The sequence below is a fragment of the Strongylocentrotus purpuratus genome, unplaced genomic scaffold (assembly GCF_000002235.5).
Source record: "Strongylocentrotus purpuratus isolate Spur 01 unplaced genomic scaffold, Spur_5.0 spur5_scaffold_6, whole genome shotgun sequence".
Taxonomy (NCBI): Eukaryota; Metazoa; Echinodermata; class Echinoidea; order Camarodonta; family Strongylocentrotidae; genus Strongylocentrotus; species Strongylocentrotus purpuratus.
In genome coordinates this window covers 38,544,341-38,569,294 of record NW_022145612.1, presented here as the reverse complement: position 1 = coordinate 38,569,294, position 24,954 = coordinate 38,544,341, and the positions used below count along the sequence as shown (strand labels likewise).

General features: G+C 37.8%; 1 protein-coding gene across 1 annotated transcript in view; it reads left to right on the top strand.

The window, feature by feature from the left end:
- Window positions 1-5,486: 5,486 nt before the first annotated feature.
- Window positions 5,487-24,954, top strand: part of LOC576717 (protein disulfide-isomerase A5) — a 31,613-nt gene continuing 12,145 nt past the window's right edge. Inside the window, exons 1-14 of the mRNA XM_031000291.1 lie at window positions 5,487-5,584; window positions 8,327-8,453; window positions 9,733-9,820; window positions 13,421-13,486; window positions 14,212-14,257; window positions 15,701-15,793; window positions 16,614-16,674; window positions 19,011-19,078; window positions 20,063-20,154; window positions 20,948-21,016; window positions 21,962-22,095; window positions 23,092-23,159; window positions 23,761-23,855; window positions 24,335-24,400. Of these exons, the coding sequence (XP_030856151.1) occupies window positions 5,522-5,584; window positions 8,327-8,453; window positions 9,733-9,820; window positions 13,421-13,486; window positions 14,212-14,257; window positions 15,701-15,793; window positions 16,614-16,674; window positions 19,011-19,078; window positions 20,063-20,154; window positions 20,948-21,016; window positions 21,962-22,095; window positions 23,092-23,159; window positions 23,761-23,855; window positions 24,335-24,400 (1,136 nt within the window). The 5' untranslated portion in view covers window positions 5,487-5,521. The remainder of the gene's footprint in view (window positions 5,585-8,326; window positions 8,454-9,732; window positions 9,821-13,420; window positions 13,487-14,211; window positions 14,258-15,700; window positions 15,794-16,613; window positions 16,675-19,010; window positions 19,079-20,062; window positions 20,155-20,947; window positions 21,017-21,961; window positions 22,096-23,091; window positions 23,160-23,760; window positions 23,856-24,334; window positions 24,401-24,954) is intronic.

Here is a 24,954-nt window from a genome sequence, read left to right as displayed (position 1 = left end):
TTCCCTTTACAATTTATGTATGAAGTTATTATGTGTCAAAATCCAAGGTGAAATTGAATATTCATGTGTTTCAATTTTTTTAATGTATTTCTTTTAAACATGTATACGTGCTTAAATGAATGTCCTTCGTAATCACAGACCACTCATTCTATCCATGTCTATCCATGCAGATTCTTTGACTTTGTGTACATTATTTCTACCATTGCTATCGATCTGTTTGTATTTTTATTTTTATTTGAAATTCAACCACAAGTTTAGGTTGCAATAAGGGAATGATAAAGAAAATACATTTTCATCTGTTTTGTGAAAATAAAACATTGGTTCATGTACACAAATTGCTCATTCAAACGCGCATTTTATTCAGGTGTTGAGAATGGCTTACTTATCTTGTATGTGTGTGTGTCCAGTATAGCGTAATGAGCAAACACTTTTGGGGGGTCAGAACAAAATCAATATCACCACTAAGTAGCATAATGCAGGGGCGGCGGAGCGTCTTCCAAAATAGGAAGGGGCGAACCAACAAATAAAGGGCACTTTCTGGACAAAAGGGGCACCTACAAAGGGAAACATCAACAAAACCTACACCATTTCTAGACATTGGTATATACCCCTACATCGTCATGATTGTGGTTACACTACCAGGGATAGTATCAATATTTGTTTCTTTCTTTACGTGGTTCAAGAATCTGCTTAATAAGCAACATACTTTGCAGTTAGGTGTGATGGTCTAATATTAATTTTATAGCGAGCGAAGCAAGCGAGCAAAAAATTTAAGATTTGTGAGGTCCCAGAGCAAAAAATTGCATCTTATAAAGAAGACCCCCCCCCCCTCCAAAAAAAAAAAAAAATGATGAGTAATTAGCACAATCTAATGAAGAAAGACTGCAAAGTTCTTTTATAAGTAACATGCTCGCGAGCTCTAGTGAAAATTAAAGAAAAAGGGGCTCTAAGTCGCCTTGAATTAGGGGTGCAAGTTATGGAGAAGGGAAAAGGGCACTTATCAGATGTGAAAAGAGGCATTTAAGAGAAAGTGAAGGGGGTCTTATTTAGAAGGGAGAAGTACACTTATCAAAAAGGAAAAAGGGCACGAGTCAAAATAAAAAGAGCAAAAATACCAGAGGGGAAAAGGGGAATTTCTCGCACCTGAAAAGACGTACTCACCAGAGATGTAATGAGAGGAAAAGGACAATTATTAGAAAAGAAAAGGGGCACTTGTCCTATGTTAGATGGAGCTTGTTGTGGGTACCTGAAAGAGTGGGTGGCACAGTGCCCCCCCCCCCCCCATCGAGAGTGCCGCCTCTGGCATAATGGGCAAAAATGAGAGAAAAAACCCGGAAAGTCATGTCATTTCAGCAACACTTTGTAAATCACTGGTATCGAATTGGAAATAAACCACGTTTGAATTTTGTTCGGGGGTCAACTTTGACCCCCAAGCCCCCCCCCCCCTCCCATCAGTACGCCAGTGTGTGTGTCTGTTTTTTTTTCTCTTGCCCTCCCTCTCTCTCTTTCTGATCTTTTTTTCTCTCTTTATCTCGTTTTGTCTCTCTCTTTCTCATATTTGGAAGTATATACTATGTAATCAGACGTAATTGATAATTTCTCAAGACTCCAAAATAGTGTATAATTTAGTCCAATGCTACGGTTAAATAATTATTATGATCGAAAAAAATGAACAATAGTTTTGTGTCTTTTCCTTTTTTTCGTCGGCCAAAAAAAAAAGAGAGAGAGAGAAAAGAAAAAATTAAAGGTACTATGTCCCTTTTGCAGCCAACCTCAAATGCTGTAGAACTTTGCAGGAATTATGAATATGTCATGTTCTGGAGCAGACATAGAAACATTTTTTTAATTCAGTCGAGAACGGTACAACAAATCGTCTTCTTTCTCTAATAATTGAATGTTAATGTTCAAGTTCAAGGGGTAGTGAGCACTAATTTTTTTTTTGGCCCTCGAAAATTTGAAAAATCGCACCCCTCCCCCCCCCCCCCCCCCCCCCCCCCTCTTGAGCACCAGGGGGGAGGTGGGCCTATCTCTTAAAGAAGGTAAAATTAACGTATTAACGTAAAATTTAACTTTTTTCCCAGGGCAGAGCCCTCAGAAGCTCAGGGGTTTTATACATCAAATTATTGTCGGATGAGCATAATTTTATACCTTATTTGTGACACTGGCAGGTCACGAATCGGCGTAGGGTCAAGGGGGCGGAGGCCCCGGAAGCTCAGGAATTTGGGGCAATAAATTACTATCAGATGAGCATATTTTGATACCTTATTTGTGACACTGGCAGGACACAAATTGGTGTTGGGTCCAGGGGGCGGAGCCCTCAGAAGCCCAGAGGTTTATACATCAATTAATCGTCAGATGAGCAAAAATTTATACTTTCTTTGTGACACTGACAGGTCACGAATTGGCGTGGGGTCCAGGGGGCGGAGCCCCCGGAAGCTCAGGGGTTTTGGGCAATAAATAACGGTCAGATGAGCATATTTTGATACCTTATTTGTGACACTGGCAGGTCACGAATTGGCGTGGGGTCCAGGGGGCGGAGCCCCCAGAAGCTCAGGGGTTTTTAGGAATTTCATAACGGTCAGACAAGCATGCAGGGGCACGCCTAAGGGTGGATCCCCGGAAACTTAGGGGATTTAGGCATTTAATTACGGTCTGATGAACATATCTTGATACCTTATTTGTGACACTGGCAGGTCACAAATTGGCGTAAGTTTCAGGGGGCGGAGCCCCCGGAAGCTCAGGGGTTTTTGGGCAATAAATAACCGTCATGATCGGATGAGCATATTTTTATACCTTATTTGTGACACCGGCAGGACACAAATTGGTGTTGGGTCAAGGAGGCGGAGCCCCAAGAAGCTCAGGGGTTTTATACATTAGATTATCGTTAGATGAGCATATTTTGATACCTTATTTGTGACACCGGCAGGACACAAATTGGTGTTGGGTCCAGGGGGCGGAGCCCTCAGAAGCCCAGAGGTTGATACCTCTGGAGGTTTACATCGCATATTTTGATACCTGATTTGTGACACTGGCAGGGCACAAATTGGCGTTGGGTCCAGCTCAGAGGTTTATACATCGTCAGATGAGACAAATTTTATACCGAATTTGTGACACTGGCAGGTCACGAATTGGTGTTGGGTCCAGGGGGCGGAGCCCTCAGAAGCCCAGAGGTTTATACATCAATTAATCGTCAGATGAGCAAAAATTTATACTTTCTTTGTGACACTGACAGGTCACGAATTGGCGTGGAGTCCAGGGGCGGAGCCCCCGGAAGCTCAGGGGTTTTGGGCAATAAATAACGGTCAGATGAGCATATTTTGATACCTTATTTGTGACACTGGCAGGTCACGAATTGGCGTGGGGTCCAGGGGGCGGAGCCCCCAGAAGCTCAGGGTTTTTTAGGAATTTCATAACGGTCAGACAAGCATGCAGGGGCACGCCTAAGGGTGGATCCCCGGAAACTTAGGGGATTTAGGCATTTAATTACGGTCTGATGAACATATCTTGATACCTTATTTGTGACACTGGCAGGTCACAAATTGGCGTGGGTTCCAGGGGGCGGAGCCCCCGGAAGCTCAGGGGTTTTTGGGCAATAAATAACCGTCATGATCGGATGAGCATATTTTTATACCTTATTTGTGACACCGGCAGGACACAAATTGGTGTTGGGTCAAGGAGGCGGAGCCCCAAGAAGCTCAGGGGTTTTATACATTAGATTATCGTTAGATGAGCATATTTTGATACCTTATTTGTGACACCGGCAGGACACAAATTGGTGTTGGGTCCAGGGGGCGGAGCCCTCAGAAGCCCAGAGGTTGATACCTCTGGAGGTTTACATCGCATATTTTGATACCTGATTTGTGACACTGGCAGGGCACAATTGGCGTTGGGTCCAGCTCAGAGGTTTATACATCGTCAGATGAGACAAATTTTATACCGAATTTGTGACACTGGCAGGTCACGAATTGGCGTGGGGTCCAGGGGGCGGAGCCCCCAGAAGCTAAGCGGTTTTAGGATTTTTTTAATGGTTAGACAAGCATGCAAGGGCACGCCCAAGGGCCCCTGATGGGGTCGAGGGGGTGGAGCCCCGGAAACTTAGGGGTTTTAGGCATTTAATTACGGTCAGATGAACATATTTTGATACCTTATTTTTGACACTGGCAGGACATTAATTGGCGTCCAGGGGGCCGAGACCCCAGAAGCTCAGGGGTTTTAAGCATTAAATTACCGACAGATTAGCATCCATCCGTCCGCCCTAGGGCCCCGGGGGGGGGGGGTCCAGGGGGCAGAGCCACCGGAAGTCAAGGGGTTTTAGGCATTTAATTATGAGCATATTTTGATACCTTTGATATCTTACCCCTTTTATTTCTTTTTTTCCCCTTCTTTTTTTTCTTCCTTTTTTTGCTCTTCCTTCTTTTTTTGGCCGGGGGGGGGGGCGGGCCCCCCGGCCCCCCTGGATCCGCCACTACTTACACCCACACACAGACACACACACACACACACACACACACACACACACATCAAACACACTGATGAGTAGGTCCTTAGTGGTCAAGAAGCAATTGAGAATTAGAAATCATTAAGATACAAAGAAAAATTATGTCAGTCTTTCAACTAGGTACGTTTCGATAACCTTCTAAACCTAGATAGAGTTGTGCTATTTTTTAAAAATAATTATCATTAGGCAATATGGAAAGAGGTCAAAGTGACATTTGTTCTGGCAAATGGCTAATGAAAAGGACCCTTTTGACGTGTATTATAATTATGAATTTGTGAGTTCCGACGGAATAAATAGATTGAAGTTTAAACATAAACAATATGCAATTGAACGAAACGTCAAACCTTCCGCGCTTGGCACGGGAGGGGAGGGGGGACCTGAATTTAGACAAGGAGGAAGAGTCGAGAACGGTACAACGATTCGTCTTCTTTCTCTAATAATTTAATGAAACATCAAAGCTTCCGCGCTTCCCTCTCCCTCAGGGGCGGATTTAGGGGGGGGGGGGTCAGCGGTTTAAACCCCCCCCCCCCTCTTGGGCGGCCAAGTGAAGAAAAAAAAAAGAGTAAAACAGTAAAACAGCGCGATTTTTGGAAAATCCTGGATCCGCCACTGGGTCAACCCCCTCCCCCTCCCCCCTTGGCAAAAAGGTAGATCCGCCCCTGTCCCCCCCCCCCCTAATAAAATCCTAGTTTCGAGCTTGCGCTTGGGGGGATATTAAAAAAATACATTCTTTTGATATAGTCTCTGCAAATTAAATCTAAACAATATATCTTAATTCATATTTTGACAAGCATTTTGCTTTTAACTTTTCAAACTTTCCCGGTAATTAGGATTAACGTCCACGCCTTCCTTTCAAAAAAGGTTGGTTCTTGCCACTTGCATGCAAAGTCAACTTCGAAAGAGCCCCGCCCATAATACGGCCGATATGCGCATGTCAATGCAATGCAATGGCGAGCTCGAACACCAACATAACACACATGCACCTGTACTGTACCCGTAGCCTACACACGTAAACGTGGCAAGATGGCGAAGTTCTTTGGGAAAGTTTCCCGTGGTCTTACCACGTGTATTTTGGTCAGCGTTTTGGTAAGAGAGCTTATGAAAATTGAAGAGATTGCATGATGTACTTACTGAGAGCATTTGAAACGATGTTTTAGAGATAAATCATGTTTTTTAGCTTTGAAATGGGTGAAATGATACTTGGTCGGTTGCTTGTAAACAGGGGATGTTCCAGGGTAGGCGATAGCGGGGGATGTACCGGCGCTGTCCTGTGCATGCGAGCGAGGAGATTCGGCGTATAAATGTGGGTTGCCTTTGGTCTCGTGCCGTGTGGGTTTGACAGACAGTGTATTTTGCCACGATTAAAAATGTGGACAACATGTTGCAAAAATTATAATTGAACCTCCCTTTGTGTGAGTGGACGTTTCAAATTTGAAATGCACCTTTTTGTGTGAGTAGGTGCTTACAATTTGAAGTGCAGATTCAGTTGCGATCAATTATGAATTACTTTCTGGTGCTAGTGATAGTGCACTTTCGTCACACACACTAGGCTGAGAAAGCCTTCACAACATGTGTAGACTGTAGAGTTTGAGGAATAGTTAAGGGGAAAGCAATACATGTGACGAAATGAAGATTGCCCGATGGCAGAGCGAAAGTGCATTAGCGCATTACTTTTTTAAATTATCAAGTTTTTGAAGTTCAATTCATACAAATTTAATAGCACTGTCTGAATCTGAAAGTCTTCCAACCACTCATTACAGTGCAGGTTGACTTTGTGAATGCACAAATGAATGAATAAAGTTATTTTAGCCTACATGTATCATCACAAATAACACTAAGTCGCTTACAAAATCAGGGTATTTTACTCTAACTGATATGACATTGGAATTGGAATTGGTTTAATTTTGGCTATTGTAGTGAGTTATTTAATGTAGACAAATGCTCATGTACCTGTTACAGCTCATGTTATTACCAAATATGTCAGTCAGTTACTCGATAATGTCCAACAGTGAAGTCTAGAAAGTAAACGGGTTTCCTTGCATAATTTGAATAATTTGAATAATAGGAAACTGCTAACGTTTAAATTTTACAGATAGGACATACATGACATTCATAATTCCTGCAAAGTCCTACAGAATTTGATGTTGGCTGCAAAAGGGACATAGTATCTTTAACTGATTAAAAAAAAAGAATGTGCGTTACCCCTGTGACTATGAAGTGATTTTACAAGGTTACTCAGAAGCAATGTGGGAATAACAAACTAACTATTAACATTTTTCACAAATTGTAATGAAGTTCCAGCTTGTTCAGAATGCCTGTGGAAGACTTGTTTCCCAATTCCTCAAAATTGTCTCATATTACACTTGTTTCCTTGCAATTGTGTGAAAAAGGAGCAGGCAATATTGTAGGTACATGTATATTGACTGCTATGTGAGGCATCGCTGCTTCTATAGGCTCAAAGGGGCGTTACATCCTGGTATGACCCTGAGGCGCGCCATGGCGGCAGTCCCCGAGAGCCAGGATAGAAACAGCTATGCTTCAAATATTAAAGCAGTCCATATATCTTCTATATACCAAATTCACAAAAAATCTACAAAGAATTCTTACCTTATCCTTTTCTTGTTAAAACTGGTTTTATTTGAAACACTGTCTGTAAATCTTTGCTGGAAAGTTGCCTGAATAAGGCTGAATGTTACAATCATTCAGGAATTGCACATACACTGCACTGTATGTGGTAACGGCGCTCGCACAAAGAAACTTTTTACACATGAACCAATGGGGATCTCAGCAAAAAAAAATTATTTGGCCTGTTACCCGGGGCAACAGGGATCTTTAAAAAACTAAGGGTATTGACAGATAGACGGGCATGGCTAAAATTACGACTTCAATTTCGACCAATCAGATGACTAGATTTATTCAACACGCTAAAGAGAGGTATATAGAGAGTTTTAAAACATCACTTTTATGATTGCATGGCCAATAAAACTTGCATTAAATATTTCAGCAAGACAAAGTACTTTGTAATTTAAAATCTCTTCAATCTCTCTCAAGTAAATTAAACATTTGAGTGAGCTTTCAGAATACCAAACTTTATTACATGTAACTCCTCATTTGACACTGCACACACTCTAGTACAGTTAATTTGTAAACATCACTGTACTCCTTTTATTGAAGATGTCCACAACATAAAAATTCAGTATCATAAAATAGAACTACGTTGAACTACAGTTTGTAAATTTATGGAATTACAAAAAATATATACCGGTATTTAAGTTTATACATTTGTTTACAAAACTGTTTTTGTTTTGTTTTTGCAACATGTACCGTAAATCTCTGTGTGTAAGGCACACCCCTTTTTTTGGGGGGGGGGGGGGGGGGGCATTTTTTTAATTTTTTTTTTTGCAGACAGGAAGCCAAGTCCGTGTTCAAAAACCCATGTGGGGAAGGACCTTTATTTAACTGCGAGGTGCAGTTGAAGGCGCCGATTTGTGCCTGTGAACTTGCCACAAATAATAGTAACAATGTCGTTTTTAAAACTAAAGATGACAGACAAATTTTCCTCTAATTCTAAGTCCAAACAGAAATCCTGCCATACAGGTAGTGTTGTTCTAGTTTCCTAATGGTGAGTCAACACACCTTGTATGACTGAGCTAGGAGACATTGCCAGGCACAGTGCCAGGTGGAGGGGCATAAATCAACACTTTAAAAAAAAAAAAAAATTTTAAAATTTACTTGTGTAATGTCCTTGCAGTGATTTTAATATATAGATCTCTTTGATTTTTCCAGAGATATTTACAAGATTTTTTAATTTTATCTCTGTCACTTCAGATCTTAGCTACTGAGGCAGCAAAAAAGAATGTTAACCGTAAATTTGTAGCAGACTTCACAGATTTGAAAGAATTCAAGAAGGAATTGCGGACGCACAACAACATCATGGTTCTGTTTTCCAAAGATGGTGAGTTCTTCAAAAGTATAATTTTAATTTTTACATTTGTAGTATACACTGTACGTATGAAACTAAAAAATACAATATCCTCACAGACCATGAACCTCAGTCATTCAAATAATTGGGTCCACTTTCACTATTTATGCCGTCTACCTATATATACTTCTAATTATGAAACTATCCGGTAGTACAAATGGCCCTAAAATTTCTGAAAATTGCTTTATTATTTTGCACTTTTTCAATTCTGATCTTTCAAAGCTATTTTTTAATTTCAGTAGTAAAAGTTCTAACTTTTCAAGAGAAACTCTGTTCAAATTAATAATTAACTGTTAATGATTCAGTATGTGGGTTGTTTGGACTGTTGGCGACATGTAAACAAACTAATGAACACTTGCTTGAAATCCAATTGGCGCATATCGTCGTGCCGCCGCTGGGAGAAGGTCATAAGCACACAAATGCCACGTAGCAAATTTGAGATAACTGGCTTCCAGGGTTTTCACTGCTCTATACATATTAAATACCATTTTATGAATATCACAAGGATGGTTTTTTTTCTGGAGTTGTAATTTGTAACTACCGGTACCTAATTTTCGTACATGTAGTTTCATATCAAATGAGCATATCATTTTGAAGGTTGTTTCAGGCATTTTCATGCTAATGACCTTCTGGGTTAGTAGAATGGCTGAACAGGTCAAGTGCTTACTGTATGCCCTTCTGTCTGCTGCTCAATGGTATCATGCCATGTGGTTGCTGGTATACAACTATACATACATTTTTATCAGGATGACTGTATTTTGATTGCCTCATCTTCTAATGATCAACATTATTTATTCTATACCAAAATTATTGTGTAGATTATTTTTTGGGTGTAGTTTTCGCCAATTATTTTGTCTGGCTTTTCTTTTTATCTTTTTATAATAATGTGTTAGAAAGTAGGCCTGCAGGACTAGCATTCGAATATTTAGATACCATTTGAATAGGACACATTTCTACTAGATTCTCTTACATGGTAATATAAAGGAAAATCAAGACTCTGAAAGTTCACAAATTATTTTTCATCTTAGCAGTATGCAAGCTTCTCTTTAAAGGCAGGGCATTTTAGCATCATCACAAGCTCGCTCATGTCATGCAGTTGATGATGGATTTTGGGAAGTGACACATGGTGACATTGTGAGCAGCAGATGGCAGTATACATGTATGTAAATTGAAAGTAGTGTCGGTAGAATACCCTGCCTTTAATGAAATGATCACTCACTTATATGTTGTTCCTTATTTTCTAATTTTCCAGCCAAATCTGCGGAGAGTCTGATGAATATATACAGTGATGTGGCAGCAGAAATGAAGGGTCTAGCCACCTTGGCCTTTATTGACTGCAGGTAAGACCAAGTTAAATTGTTCCTACGTGTCATTTGATGTCCCCACCCAATTCCTTTTTCAGCCTGTCTCATTTTATCATTATTTGAAGTTTTATTGAATACAGAATAAAGAAGATTATGAGGAAATTTAGACTATGATGGAGCTAAAGTGATTAAAAGGAAACCTCACCCCAAGAAATAATTTTAATTATTCTGGGGGATTTAGTATATTCTTGCCCATTTCAGTGATCTACAATATTCCCCACCAAAGTGTATGAGAGAGGCATTTAAAGCAAGAATAATGTACAGTTTCTCAGCACGACATGGGCATCGCCATTTTCGGGATAACGTGCCGTATTATGTGAAGTCATTTATCAAATGAATTATTCACTGTGTGTGTGGTCACTATGGTGATAAAGCATTTCATTCATCTGCTGTTATCCCTTGTCAACATGACGGACAATGAAAGCGGACAAAATATACAGTTCCTCAGATAGACAAAGGAACATCCCTTCACTGCTATTATGTAAAAATGTGTAGAACAGGTGAATATGCATGTGACACCTGTTCTACACATTTTTACGTATTAGCAGTAAAGGGATGTTCCTTTGTCTACCTGAGGAACTGTATATTTTGTCCGCTTTCATTGTCCGTCATATTCATAGTGTGTACTGCATTTGCTAGAACAAAAAATTGCATTAATAAATTTGAGCTCTTTTGGGATGAAGGTTTCTCATAAATGAAATAGATTGTCAACTGCTATGTTATAGCATTTTTTAATGAATTAGTGGCAATTGTTCTTGTTATTTATTTTCATCAAATTTATGTTTATTGATGTTATTAATGAAACAATGTAAAAGAAAATTGCAAAATTTAATTGTAATATTGCCTCTTTGTTTGTTCTTGGAAATAGTGATTATATAATATATTTTACAATGCCTTGCCAATTTAGAGACTTTATTGATTAGTTACAATTCATTTATATTTGAGAACAGAGCAACGTACTTTGGAAATAGACCCAAAGTTCTCTGTGTTTTTTGCTCTTTCTGCCCAAGTATAAGCTGTAATTCCTAGCATTCTGGATCAAATAATGATGCAAAAATGTCTCTAAAAAGACACTGAATTGATATGGCTTAAATTTTTTAAACAACACGCTGCTATAGATGAGAGAGAAGCAGGAAATTATGAATGAAAAAATGCCTTATTACATGTATTTTGCAAGTCCATGAGAAGCCCAGATTAAATGTCACAGGGGCAAATCTCTACCGTAATCATATAATGTGACATGTACATGTACTGAATCATCTTCCTGAAATTAGGACTCTCAATTGTACACATATGGACCGACATATATTGAAATTAATCAAATTCAGTTTTCATTGAGGCAGGTCTAGGGCGAGTCGAAAGCCAACATTGATTATTTACAGTGTATGCCGATTATTCCTATACATATAGTTTTGCCTGTAGACATACACAATGCACCATCCAAATTTTGTTTTGTGTGTGATATGATGGTGTGTAGGTTGCAGGCAATTATGGCAGTGGCCATGACAATTCTGGGCTTTGAGAATCAGCGAGCAAATAATCAATGTATAGAATTTCTCAATCAGATAGATATTTATCTATTATGACCACTCTGCAGTGTGTTATTCTTTTCAGGATTTGGATGGGAGGGGGGGGGGGGGGGGCTGATGTTATGTCTGAGCCAAGTTGTCAACAAATTCTCATGAAGTTTTTTTAGTTACATTGCACATCTTTAATAAAATGAGAGCACTTTATGATAATCTTGTTTGAAAATTGAAATGCTAGAGTAAAAATAGACAAAGAAGAAAAAAAGGAATTTTTTAGCAAGATGACTGTCGGCTGGTATTTCTAGTATGTCTATGCAAAAATTTGCAAGTCCAAGTAAATTTGAAAACATGCAAGAACAGAGATTATCATAAATGACATTTGTTTGAGAAATACATATATCAGGCTGTTTTTCTTGGTCATCCTAGTAGTAGCACCATTACACTTGATTGCTTTTTTGTGTAGTCCAAGATAAGTTCAAGGAAAGTACGACCTCCAAACAAGTTGAATTACATGTACAGTAGGTGAAAATGGGGGAACATGTTAATACATGTATGTAATAAATCGATTTAAAAAAATGAAAGAGTCGTGAATGTTCAAATGTTGAAAATACGCACATAATGTGTGGAGTCTCAAACTGTGATATTGGTCATACAACTGTGATGTACATGTATTGTGTATCAACTGTCCCACTATTCCATACCAAAATATGAATTTCCAGAATTCCAGTTCTCTCCTTGAACACCTTTCCACTCTCATTGCTCTACACAACATATGATATGAATAGCATGTTGTTATTGGCCTTTCAACCCCCTGAAATAAACAAAAAGATCCTACCAAAAGATCATACTCTGTCATAAATTTCAGAGAAAGAAAATAGTGCCAACATATGTGAAGGAACAGAGACAAGTGACATAATGGAATCTCCATCATTTGACATTCCTATTTGTAAAGAGATTTCGTCTTTTCACATATACTGTATGGTCTTCAGTTATGTACATGCAGATTATCTTATTTTATTTCAAGGGGGGGGGGGACAAAAAGCTCTGTAAGCTCTTGTGAATACAATATCACCTGTTCACATGATTGTGAATTTATGAAATTTTTCCATTTCTGTGCAAGAAATGCACGAGTTGCCATCTCAACCGTCCATGACTTACCAATGCGACGATCCTGGGACAACCTTACGTTTCCTGCTTGAGCTAATTAGGATGTAGTCATCTCCCGCAAGTCCCGCTGAGATATATTGCAAGGAGAGGGATGATACAGGATCTGGGGGGGGGGGGGAGGAGAGATCTATAGTCTCTAGGGAGAGAAGAGGGCTTGGGGATGGGAGGAAGAGGAGGAAAGGGATAAGGAAAAAAGGAAGGAGAGACCTTGCTTCGTGTTATATCCAAAGGCTCAATTGATAGTATTTACTTTGTAATATATTGCCTGGCTCATATGAAATACGATGCCTCATGAAAAACCTGAAACCGGACCCACATTAAACAGATTTGTTAGTACATGTAATGTCTATGAAAATTGATATGCCTGATAAAATTTATGATGATAGTAATATTGGGTAAAATACTGTGCTTTCAGGGAATATTAAAAATATTGAACCATATTGACCTTATCTTTGATTCCGTTGCAGGCATTGAACTAATTATTACCAGAAAACCTTGAAATAATTTCAAATATTTCATGAAAGTCATCCTTCTAAAAGTATTTTTCTCATGACTACTTCAGTCTTCAAGAATTCATCCTTCTAAAGTCCTGAGCATGATTGTGAATGTTTATTTTCATGCTCTATCTGCCGTAGATTTCAGATGATTATGTTCCATGCCATGAAGATATTTAGTATCGGCACTAAATTCATTCAGTTTAGATTATTTGTTTCTTACCGTATTCATTTGAATTTATCCTCCCTCCCTCTCCCTCTCCCCCTCTCTCTCTCTCTCTCTCTCTCTCTTTCCCTCTCCCTCTCCCTCTCCCTCTCCCTCTCCCCCCCCCCCTCTCTCTCTCTCTCTCTCTCTCTCTATTGCATATCATCTCTTTCAAAACGTACAGTGAAGCCAAGAAGCTGTGTAAAAAATACAAAGTCTCACCATTACCAACAGTTTTGAAACATTACAAGTAAGTATAATTAGTACGCTTCTTTTTACAATACATGATCATTCATTCTGTTTAAAGATAAAGTTGAGTTCTGGTGAAAGAAATGGTGTGAAATCGATCAGAAAAAAGTTGATCATGTAGCATATAAGTATTAGTGTGTACTGCAAGGTTCTGGAGTCATCAAAATGATAAGAAATTTGGCCCAGTCTTGGTAAAGTAACAAGCACTGTGCACAGAAAGATGTATGTGGGACTACAGTCACTATACAAATATGTGACATAAAAATGAGGCCTACATTTTTAAGCTGTTACATGTAATGAAGGCTATTGAAAAGCCATGCTTTTTAGGAAACATTTTTTCTCTGATGTTCTTCCACGCGTGCATAGTAACATTGAAAATTCTCACAAATTATTTTTCACCTCCCCCAGAAGTGTTAGTTTATAACTTTATATGAGATTCATTTTCTGTCATCAGCAGAACCACAATTGATATATCCTTTCAGCAATATTTGTCTAAAATGACTGTTCAAACCAAAATATTTCAAACAGCAAAAGCAGCAACAAAACAGACTTGAAGATAATTTTGTATTCCACCCCTTGTCTTTCCTTTACAAAATGATGAAATAAAATTGTTAAAAGGTAAAATTAAAAATTAAATATGAAAAGATGAATATATGAAATAATGGTTGCTTGCGAGGATTCATCATATCTAAAGTCTTCTTTATTTTGTATCTTTCTGTTTTGCAGAGACGGTGATTATCATAAAGACTATGATAGGCTCATGAGAAAAAAGGTAAGAAGATAAAGTCTATTTATAGTGTAATGAATTTTAAAATGAAACTTAATATTTGGTTTCATATTGTTAAACATGAATGTCAAGGTACTGTACATGTTCTAGATATATTCATGTTCAGTGACTGTAGTCCATGCTTTTCATTGTCTTTTCCTTGTTAATATTGGTTTAAGGAACTTATTAAAATGGTGAGGCCTTTCACACGATATCTGTTATAATTTTCTTACATGGCGGCGTCATGTGGTTCATTCACTTGACTCCCAATACGGTGGATTCACAGTGCCTTCTAGCAGCACCAGTGTTTAGTCGATTCATGTGATGCATCATGGCGGAAAAGTCAACAAAAATATAAGTTGTGGCATTGTTAAATTTTAATCAGAATTTTTGTTGGGGAAAGTTTGAATAGCCATATTTGGGATTAAATTTTGTGCTGATTTAGTATCAGTCACATTGACCCGACTCATGTTTTGGTAATTTTAGCCTCTTCTTTGCAAAGACTGACCTATGGTCATTTTAGGTCAGGGGTAAATTATTCAATCATTATCAGCAAAGAAGATTTGATGGGTCTATTATATGTAAAAATATGCTCTAATGCTCGAAAAAGAGTCTTAATTGGCCCTAATCAACAACGATATTGTCATTTTGGTTACCTTTTGGCCCCCAAAATGACAATTTAATTTTTGTATTGATTCTTATTGATCCCAAATCTGGCAAAATTTTAAGTCAGGATCAATTGATGGATGGCTTTTGACATCCAAATTTAATGTAAAAATGTCCACTGATATCAGAACAATCAATTCCATCGGTGGCAAGCATTTTGCTGCGCTGCACTGGTTGAAAGATGTGTACTCACAAGTTTAGAACATTGTAAAGTCCCTTTCTATGTGACTAATTTAGCATACTGTTTTATCATCATTAAATCACGGTAATTGTTTGAATATTATCATATAAGCCATGGAGGCAAATTGGCTTTGTCTAAAATGAGAATCTTTATTTGTAAGTGTGTATAATGTAACATGTATCTTCTTACATTGTACACACGTTGCGTGCCACCAGCACGAAGTACAACAAGGCATAGTGGGATTACATTTCTCTGTCTTGGTGCATTTGCATTTACCTGGTATATACAAAAACAAACAAAACACACTGAAATGATCCTGCAACATGTTGATAGAGCTTGTACTTTGTAATGAACGTAAAAATATAGTTGTGATTTGTAAAAAGAGCTTGAGTTGTTGGGTTTTTATTTAGCTGTAATGCCTCGTGTCATTCAGTTTTTAATATTCCATTGATGTACGATATTGACCATATAGCCTGGATTTTAGACTAAATATTTACTTTACCATATCAATTGGCAATACACTCATCGAGACAGCCTATGAATGAATGGTTTCAATGTTTACATTTTAATCTTTTGTTGTTATTTTGCTTTCATAATAACAGTCATTGATAAACTTCCTGAGGGATCCAGAGGGGGATGTACCATGGGAAGAAGAGCCAGATGCTGATGATGTGATTCATATTGAGAGTACAAAGGTAAATCTTTGAAAGAATGGACATTTATTTTCTCATATTGTAGTGTCTTGAAGGAAATTTTGATAGACTGAAGGGAACATAAGCTTTTCATTATAGACAATTTATTTCAAACCCAATCATTTCTTTAGTAGGTGCAATGGTGGAAAAATAATTGGTTATCAAAGTAGTTAGCGGTTTGTGAATTTGAGATGTTGAGGGGAATGTACCATGGGAGGAAGAGCCGGAATCTGAAAATTTAAAGCACGGAATGAACATGTAATCATTTTAAAACTTTATGGTAATTTAAAATGAGAAACATTTAAAGACTGAAGACAGGACGTTGTCTTAGTTATTTAGTATTTTATTGTATTTTATTTAGAAACTGTTTCTTCTTAGGCAGTGCACTAATAACGAAACTAAAAGATGGGTTAAGGGTGGAGTTAGTGATAGGGAGATTCAGAGGGAGGTGTGTACCATGGGAGGAAGAGCCAGATAATGAAGAAAGAGTTCATAATGAGAGCATGATTGTTAACCAAAGTCTGATACATGTAGCACAGACAATATTTTGTCATTTCACAATTTGTGTGTAATTCCACTCCAAAAAATAGTTTTCAGAAGACACGACTCCTAGTCAGATGAAGAAAATAAATGTAAAATGTGTGAATAACCACAATATTAATATTATCCATGAATACAGTGTTTTGTGTTGGTCATAGACTGGGCGAGATATATTTCTGTTAGTAGATCTAGTTTGATTGTGGACATTGGCCTGATTCTGCCATTGACAACACTCAATTTCTAATCGTCTTTTTCCTCTTTGATTTCTCTCTTTTTGATGTAGGAATTTGAAAAATTAATCAGCAAAGAGAAGAGGCCAGTGCTGACAATGTTTTATGCACCATGTAAGTGATTATAATATATTTTTCTCCATACGTGTGATTGTAACATTTGTTCATATTCATACATACAGATACTGATAAAACATTTAGTAAGGAATGGTTGAGATTGAGAACCATTTCTTGCAAAAAGATCTTAAAAGCACAGGTTTTAATTCATAAAGTCCGATCCCCTTCCACTAAAAATATTTTTATGCCTCCGCCACCGAAGGTGGTGCCGGAGGCATCATGTTTTCGGGTTGTCCGTCCGTACGTCCGTACGTCCGTACGTCCGTCCGTACGTCCGTACGTCCGTCCCGTTTGACCGTTATCACAATATCTCAAGAACCATTTAAGATTTAAACTTGAGACTCGGGAATAGTATTTATCACCATAGGAAGACGATCTGATTAGATTTTGGAGTACGTAGGTCAAAGGTCACAGGTCACAGAGGTCAACTTATGAAATTCCTTGTATTGAGTTTGTTAGCGCGATATCTCAAGAACCATTTGAGATTTAAACTTCAAACTTAAGGATAGTATGTATCACCATAGGAAGACGATCTGATTAGATTTTGGAGCACGTATGTCAAAGGTCAAGGGTCACAGAGGTCAACTTATGAAATTCCATACATTGAGATTGTTATCATGATATCTCAAGAACCACTGGAGATTTAAACTTCAAACTTAGTGATAGTGTGTATCACTATAGTAAAACAATCTGATTACATTTTGGAGCACGTAGGTCAAAGGTCAAGGGTCATAGAGGTCAACTTATGAAATTCCATACATTGAGATTGTTATCATTATATCTCAAGAACCACTGGAGATGTAAAAACTTCAAACTTAAGGATAGTATGTATCACCATAGGAAGACGATTTGATTAGATTTTGGAGCACGTAGGTCAAAGGTCAAGGGTCACAGAGGTCAACTTATGAAATTCCATACATTGAGATTGTTATCATAATATCTCAAGAACCACTGGAGATTTAAACTTCAAACTTAATGATAGTGTGTATCACCATAGGAAGACAATCTGATTAGATTTTGGAGCACGTAGGTCAAAGGTCAAGGGTCACAGAGGTCAACTTATGAAATTCCATACATTGAGATCGTTATCGCGATATCTCAAGAACCACTGGAGAATTTTCACTTCAAACTTAATGATAGTATGTATCACCATATCATAATATCTCAAGAACCACTGGAGATTTAAACTTCAAACTTAATGATAGTGTGTATCACCATAGGAAGACAATCTGAGTAGATTTTGGAGCACGTAGGTCAAAGGTCAAGGGTCACAGAGGTCAACTTATGAAATTCCATACATTGAGATTGTTATCATGATATCTCAAGAACCACTGGAGATTTAAATTCCAAACTTGTTTAAATTGCTCTATGGCGGAGGCATCATTTTCGACTGCGCGCAGTCAAAATTCCATCTAGTTTAATTTAGCATCAAGCATGTATGTGTATGTACACACATGCATTTGACTTCCTACGTTAAAATCCCAAAAAAATTTACTTCTTTATGTTCCATTTTGCCTCTCTTGAAGCAGTTCTTCTCTTTGAGACATGTGATAGAGGAAATCCATGGGCAGTCTTTATCTACAGGTTTTGTTGTTTTTATACTAACAGTATTGCTTTCGATAATTTTATGTCTAAATGCAAATTCTAAACATTTCATTCACTTTTAGCTTCTAGAAAGAGCGCTATTCTGTTTACAGTCTAACCTAGTGACCAATTGCATACAAAGACTACCTGTCTATAAAGACCACACTTCTGTTTCCTATGAGAAATGGTGGTTCTTATTGAAACATAACTAAAGGAAACCTGTTTAAAAAGACCACTGGCCTGTTAAAACGGCCAACCTGAAGACTGCTTGTTGTGTCTCCCATGGGCAGTCTTTCTTAGGCAGGTTGTATTGTAGCTTAGTGGAACTTTAAATGTATCAGTGCAATAGTCTGCTGCAATGGTCTGGGAATGGGGAGAAAGTGGGTTTGAAAAATCTCTAGTAAACCTGGAGTAAACCTTTTTATGAACCACACTCTTGTAGTCCGCTGGATAGGACTTTCAAACAATTTGTCATGAAATTTGTCAATTTGTTATGAATAAACTGTGTGAAATAAGCATCTAGAAACAAAATTATCTACTGCAATACTAGTGTAAGCATAACAACAGCAAAAGATGAAGAGAAAGACTGCCCACAAGTAGTCATTGACTACAATCATACACTTACTCTCTAAAGCATTCTAGTTTAATTGTATTTTCCTCCATCTGATTTTGGGGGGTACAAATTAGATGTTAGTTGAAATGCAAATCTTTTCCATCTGTTATTGATGTGATTGTGTTCACTTTCCTAGGGTGCGGTCATTGCAAGCGAATGAAGCCCGAGTTTGCAGGAGCAGCCACAGACCTGAAAGGAGATGCGGTAAGATTATACCATCATTTCAACTTAGTTATTCAGAGTCAGATGAGTTCATTGGGAAGTAGAGCTATGTAATAGAAAAGTTAAATTGCCACCATCAAAGAATAATTCTCCCCATTTGTTGAGCTGTGCAATTTTATTTATTGATCAATCTTAGGAAAAACAGTTTTAATCTATATTTCATCTGCAGAATATTGTGATTTTATAGAAGGACACTTCTGGTTGATATATTTTAACTTACCTTCCTAGACTAGGTATACATTTTTGAACATTTTTGTTACATGTACATGTAGGCACCACTTTGTGTGGTTGCATATGTTACATTTGTTTCACTCTTTTAAGAATGGCCAATCAATTCTAACAAACGACTGAGAACATGATCTACATATATATTAGGATCTAAGATTTTAATATTTGTCTCAAATTACTAATAGGGTTCAAAAACAAAGTTAATTGGAAAAGTTAATTAAAGATGTCTTCTATAATTGTAGAATGTTGTTAATAACATTGTATGAAACTTCCTTTATGAAACATATTCACAAGGTTTAGTGAGCTTGTGATTGTCCTGATAATCTTTGAAATATGATATAGAGGTTTTTAGTATAACATATCAATTGTCTGATGTTTTAGGGGGTATTTATTACTTTCCAATCACAATTGTATTAGCATTGTAGTTCCTCTTTTCATCTGAATAAATATGTATCGGACTTTCATTTTCATTTGGTTTGTATAACTGTACAAAGTTTTCACAACAATGTATGAAACTTCCTTCAGGAAATCTCTTCACAAAAGGTTAGTAAACTTGTGATTGTAATCTAAATGTTTAAAATATGATATGATTGTTTTTAGCTTGTATCGATGTCTGAGGGGGCGGGGGGGTATTTAATTCTTTTCCCATCACAATATTGGCATGATAGTTCCTCTTTATATTTCCTCTTGATCTGATCTGACTTTCATTTGTTCTTTGGTCTCATTTCCTCAATCAAGGTATTAGCTGGAATGGACGTGGACAGACCAGAAAACATGGCCTCCCGACAAGCTTATAACATCACAGGATTCCCAACAATATTGTATTTTGAGTAAGCCAAAGACAAGATATGATTAAAACACATCATTTATTATTAGATGGGCAATTCTGTTGAATGTTTCATGTATGCCACTTGCCAGATGACTTTCATCCATTTATTTCATCCACAAAAACAAAGATGAAAGTTGAATTATTGGGTATATTATTAATTTTTCCTTTTTTACAATTCAGATCTATAAATTTGCCCAACCAGACAGATTCGTTCTTCATTTTAATGAGGGCTTGTTCCTTTTGGGAACTCCTATTTATATTATATTCAAGATGGATAAAATATGAAAATCAACACTAAACATATTTAAGAATATGTAAGAGTTAAAAATATATCACTTTAACTATCATGGGCTCATGCACCATCTTATATATATCTCAAAATTAAAAATTGAGAAAATTAAGTTTTATTTACCTCATCAACTTAAACCAATATAATGGACTAACCCCCCCCCCCAAAAAAAATAACATTTACAACCAAAATATTTTGTTACGATACAAGAAGTATCCTAGCATGTATTGCACTTCATGTATTGATGCAATTATACACATGCTGTTTTGTATTGATAAGACTTTTAGGAATTAAGACCAATGATTTCCATATAATAATTTCCGTACAACTTACCACTGCTTTCATTACTGCTCCATACCTCCCAGAGTCCCTCCCTCTCTCTCACCTATGTGTGCGTCTCTCTCTCTTTCTTTCTCTCTTTCTCTCTTTTTCTCTCCCTCTCTTTCTCTTCCTCTCTCATTCTCCAACTATCTAACTCATCTCTCCCTCTCTCTCTTACTTTCAGGAAAGGAAAGAGGAAGTTTGACTTTGGCGGTGAGAGAACAAGACAAGGAATAATCGATTGGATGGAGGAGTAAGTTTTGAATGCTATGGCACTAGCATCCCTTTGCAACTTGACATGATTCTATATTTGCCACTCTTTCCTCTTGCACCTCAACAGCTTCAAGATCAAAAAAATGTTGATAATAGACCTGCATTAGAGATTTTGACATGTAATATGATATCATTTACTGTAGCTTTCAAAAGAAATCTTCACTTTTAACATATGCAAGGAAATTGGTACACAAAAGATACAGCAGTAAAAGATTTGATACAAGTTTTTTAGTTATCTATTTGTCCCTCTTTCAATAGGCTTTTTTAGTAACCAAATTTAATGCATACGTCTCTGTAGGGTGCCTCATTTCAAACTATTTTATTCACCTGTTAAGAATGATTGTATTTCAATAGTCAGAATGCAAACTGCATCTATATTATGTGTTAGGTAAGCAAGCCACAATGTCTGTCCTACCTAGCAACATATACTGTGTACAGTTCACATTCTGACTATTGAGTTACATTTGTAAGAGGTGAATGAAATAATTTGTATTGAGGCCCTTCACAAAGACGTATTAAATTTGGTTATATTACAAAAATAGCGGCATTTCCCATTGTGAGTATGATATGCTACAAGATGATCATGGTAACGTTGGAGCATCATGGTATAGTGTTTCACTCACTTGAACCCCAATCAAAAGGTTTAAGGTTCTAATACCGGCATAAAAAAGGCATTTTATCTACAGTTGTCTGTCTCTATCAAGATGTTAAATTGGTATTGGGCATGAATTTTTCCTCGAAATACATTTACACTACCGTATACACTGATAAGCTAAAGACAAAGCTTGGGTACAACTATCCAAACCCATTGTGAGGCGCATAGGAAGTTTAGATCATGCTGTGATAGGTGCTGTACAGAAATGGTTTATCATTGTTAACTTTACTGTTTATGTCCATGTATACTTAATGATTCCGTCTCGATCAGTCCTCAGGAACCAAAAGAGCCAGAAAAGGAGGCAGAATGGAGTGATGAGGAAAATGATGTTGTCCATCTAGAGGAGAACTTTGATGATTACATCGCCAGCCATGATTCGGTCTTGGTCATGTTCTATGCACCATGTGAGTATGACATAGGATGATTATGGTGGTGGTGGTGGTGGTGGTGGTGGTGGTGGTGGTGGTGGTGGTGGTGGTGGTGGTGGTGGTGGTGGTGGTGGTGGTGGTGGTGGTGGTGGTGGTGGTGGTGGTGGTGGTGGTGGTGGTGGTGGTGGTGGTGGTGGTGGTGGTGGTGTGGTGGTGGTGGTGGTGGTGGTGGTGGTGGTGGTGGTGGTGGTGGTGGTGGTGGTGGTGGTGGTGGTGGTGGTGGTGGTGGTGGTGTGGTGGTGGTGGTGGTGGTGGTGGTGGTGGTGGTGGTGGTGGTGGTGGTGGTGGTGGTGGTGGTGGTGGTGGTGGTGGTGGTGGTGGTGGTGGTGGTGGTGGTGGTGGTGGTGGTGGTGGTGGTGGTGGTGGTGGTGGTGGTGGTGGTGGTGGTGGTGGTGGTGGTGGTGGTGGTGGTGGTGGTGGTGGTGGTGGTGGTGGTGGTGGTGGTGGTGGTGGTGGTGGTGGTGGTGGTGGTGGTGGTGGTGGTGGTGGTGGTGGTGGTGGTGGTGGTGTGGTGGTGGTGGTGGTGGTGGTGGTGGTGGTGGTGGTGGTGGTGGTGGTGGTGGTGGTGGTGGGGAAGATAAGGTAGTAATGTTGGTAGTGGTGATGGTGGTGATGATGGTAATGATTATGGGATGATGAAAGAGGGGATGATATTGAAGATGATACTCATGTGATATTGATATATTTTGATGATGATGTTGATAATGATGATGAAGATTAAAATGATGACCATATTTGGGATATTGATGTTGTTGATGATGAGGATGATAGTAATGATGCTTTTTAAGTTCATTGCTATAAAGATGAATGCTATGGTAAGAATGGATGATGGCTAAGCTGAAATAGGAGGAGGAGAAAGAGAAAAGAATGAAGGAGAGAGAGAGAGGAGAAGAGTGAAATGATGGAGGATGGTGTCAATTTTCATCTCTCCTTATGATGTATTACATCCCTTTCTCTCCCATTTGCATTTAGGGTGTGGTCACTGCAAGAAGATGAAGCCTGAATATGTAGAAGCAGCAGCAGAGCTCAAGGAGAATGGGGTGAGAATGTGCACTTGCCAGATTATGTAACTTACATTCCTCTTGAAGTGGCAAAATATTTGTTCAAATTTATTATTCTAAATTGTTGAAATCAATAGGAAATGCATCATTTCTTCATTTTTTCTCTTTTCTCATAAGATCATCATTTACTCCAAGGCACAGCGTAAACTTTTCAAGTTATGTCTGTATTACATAATGTCCTGATAGTAATATTTGAGAGCAAAAATTAGTCGTCAGGGCCAGAGTATTCTGTTTTCCTGATAGCATGAGAGTCTACTTGTGAAAATACTGAAATTGTGTTTTTTATAGACCCTTGGGAAAAGAGGAGAACTGATCATTGAAGACAAAAGCGGGACTCTCCTTTACACAGGACATACATTTTGATGTTCTACTTGTACGAAAGGCTGTTTTCCACTCTTTCCTACATGTACCTAATTGTCTGGTAAGAAAACAGGAGATGGACATACATGTGCATGTATAAACACACAAGAAAGATTCAGTAAACTGTAGATTGTGGATTTTAAGCCTTGTTCTTTAAATAGGTCGAAATGTTAAGAACAACTTGCCTCCTAATGTATCTTTACTTTTTCTTTGCTTCCAGCTGGAGGGAGTTATGGGTGCTGTGGATGCAACAAAGGCAAGAGCTTTGGCTGAGAGATTTGAGGTCAAAGGATTCCCAACTCTCAAATATTTCAAGTAAGTGTTTTATTTTACAATTCCCTACACTTTGTTTGTTCCTTAAATGCAACCTTAGGTGGTTGGGAAAGCAATTGTCAAGTTAAGATGTTGATAAATATGAATCAAGAGTCTGTTAGAAATGTTTCCTCAATAAATTCACTTTGCTGTTGTTGTTGTTGTTGTTTTGTTATATAAAATGCAGATGCCTTGCATATTCAAATGAATAATTTTGTTTTAATTTACAGTGTGTAATTCATATATTTACCCATTCATTTGCAATAGATTAAAAGAAATACATCATGTTTGAAAAATTGTTTCAAATCATTTTTTTTTTCTTCATATTTAACAGAGTTTGTATATAGGTTATATTCTCTAATTTGTGAAAAAATGAATGATCGTATACTTTTATCTTGTACTATTTGACAAAATTTTAACAATTTCCGTTCGCAATTCAATCCTACATGGTGTTCTAATGCTTAATTTTCTGTGACTGGCAGGAATGGAGAGCATGCATGGGACTTGAATGAGAGGACAGCAGACAAGTTTGTGGAACATTTAACAGAGTAAGTTTGGGCCTGGTATTGAATCAAAATTTTGTAGTATATTCCACAATGTAAACAAAAAAGAGGAGAATAATTTATTTTTTTAGCATCATACATTGGGTGGTTGCAACTTGCAGAAACAAAATTCTTCCTTCTATTGTAGTCACTTAAAGAAGACGGGTTTTGAATATTTTGGTTGCCTGAATGTATTTTGTTAATACTCCATTACTATCTTCTTTCTTCTTTACTATAATTGTTTAGTGAAATCTTAGTTTCTTCTTTATATGTGTATCCCTTCCATCTCCCTTGCCTTTCGGTTCCCATTTATGTAATTCCCATGATGTGTGCACTGTCTTTTAATTCACTGTTTGAGCCCTGAGGGAGTGAAGTATCGGGAGTGATGGGTGATTTATCTCTGATAAACGGAACAAGCGATGAAATCCATCAATAAAGACTCTTGCAACCAAGAGATTATTCTTTATTTTATTTTGTTTAAATATGTCCTTCAAGGTACTATGTCCCATTTGCAGTCCAAATAAATGAAAAAGTTAAATTCCAACTGCATTTGAAAGATA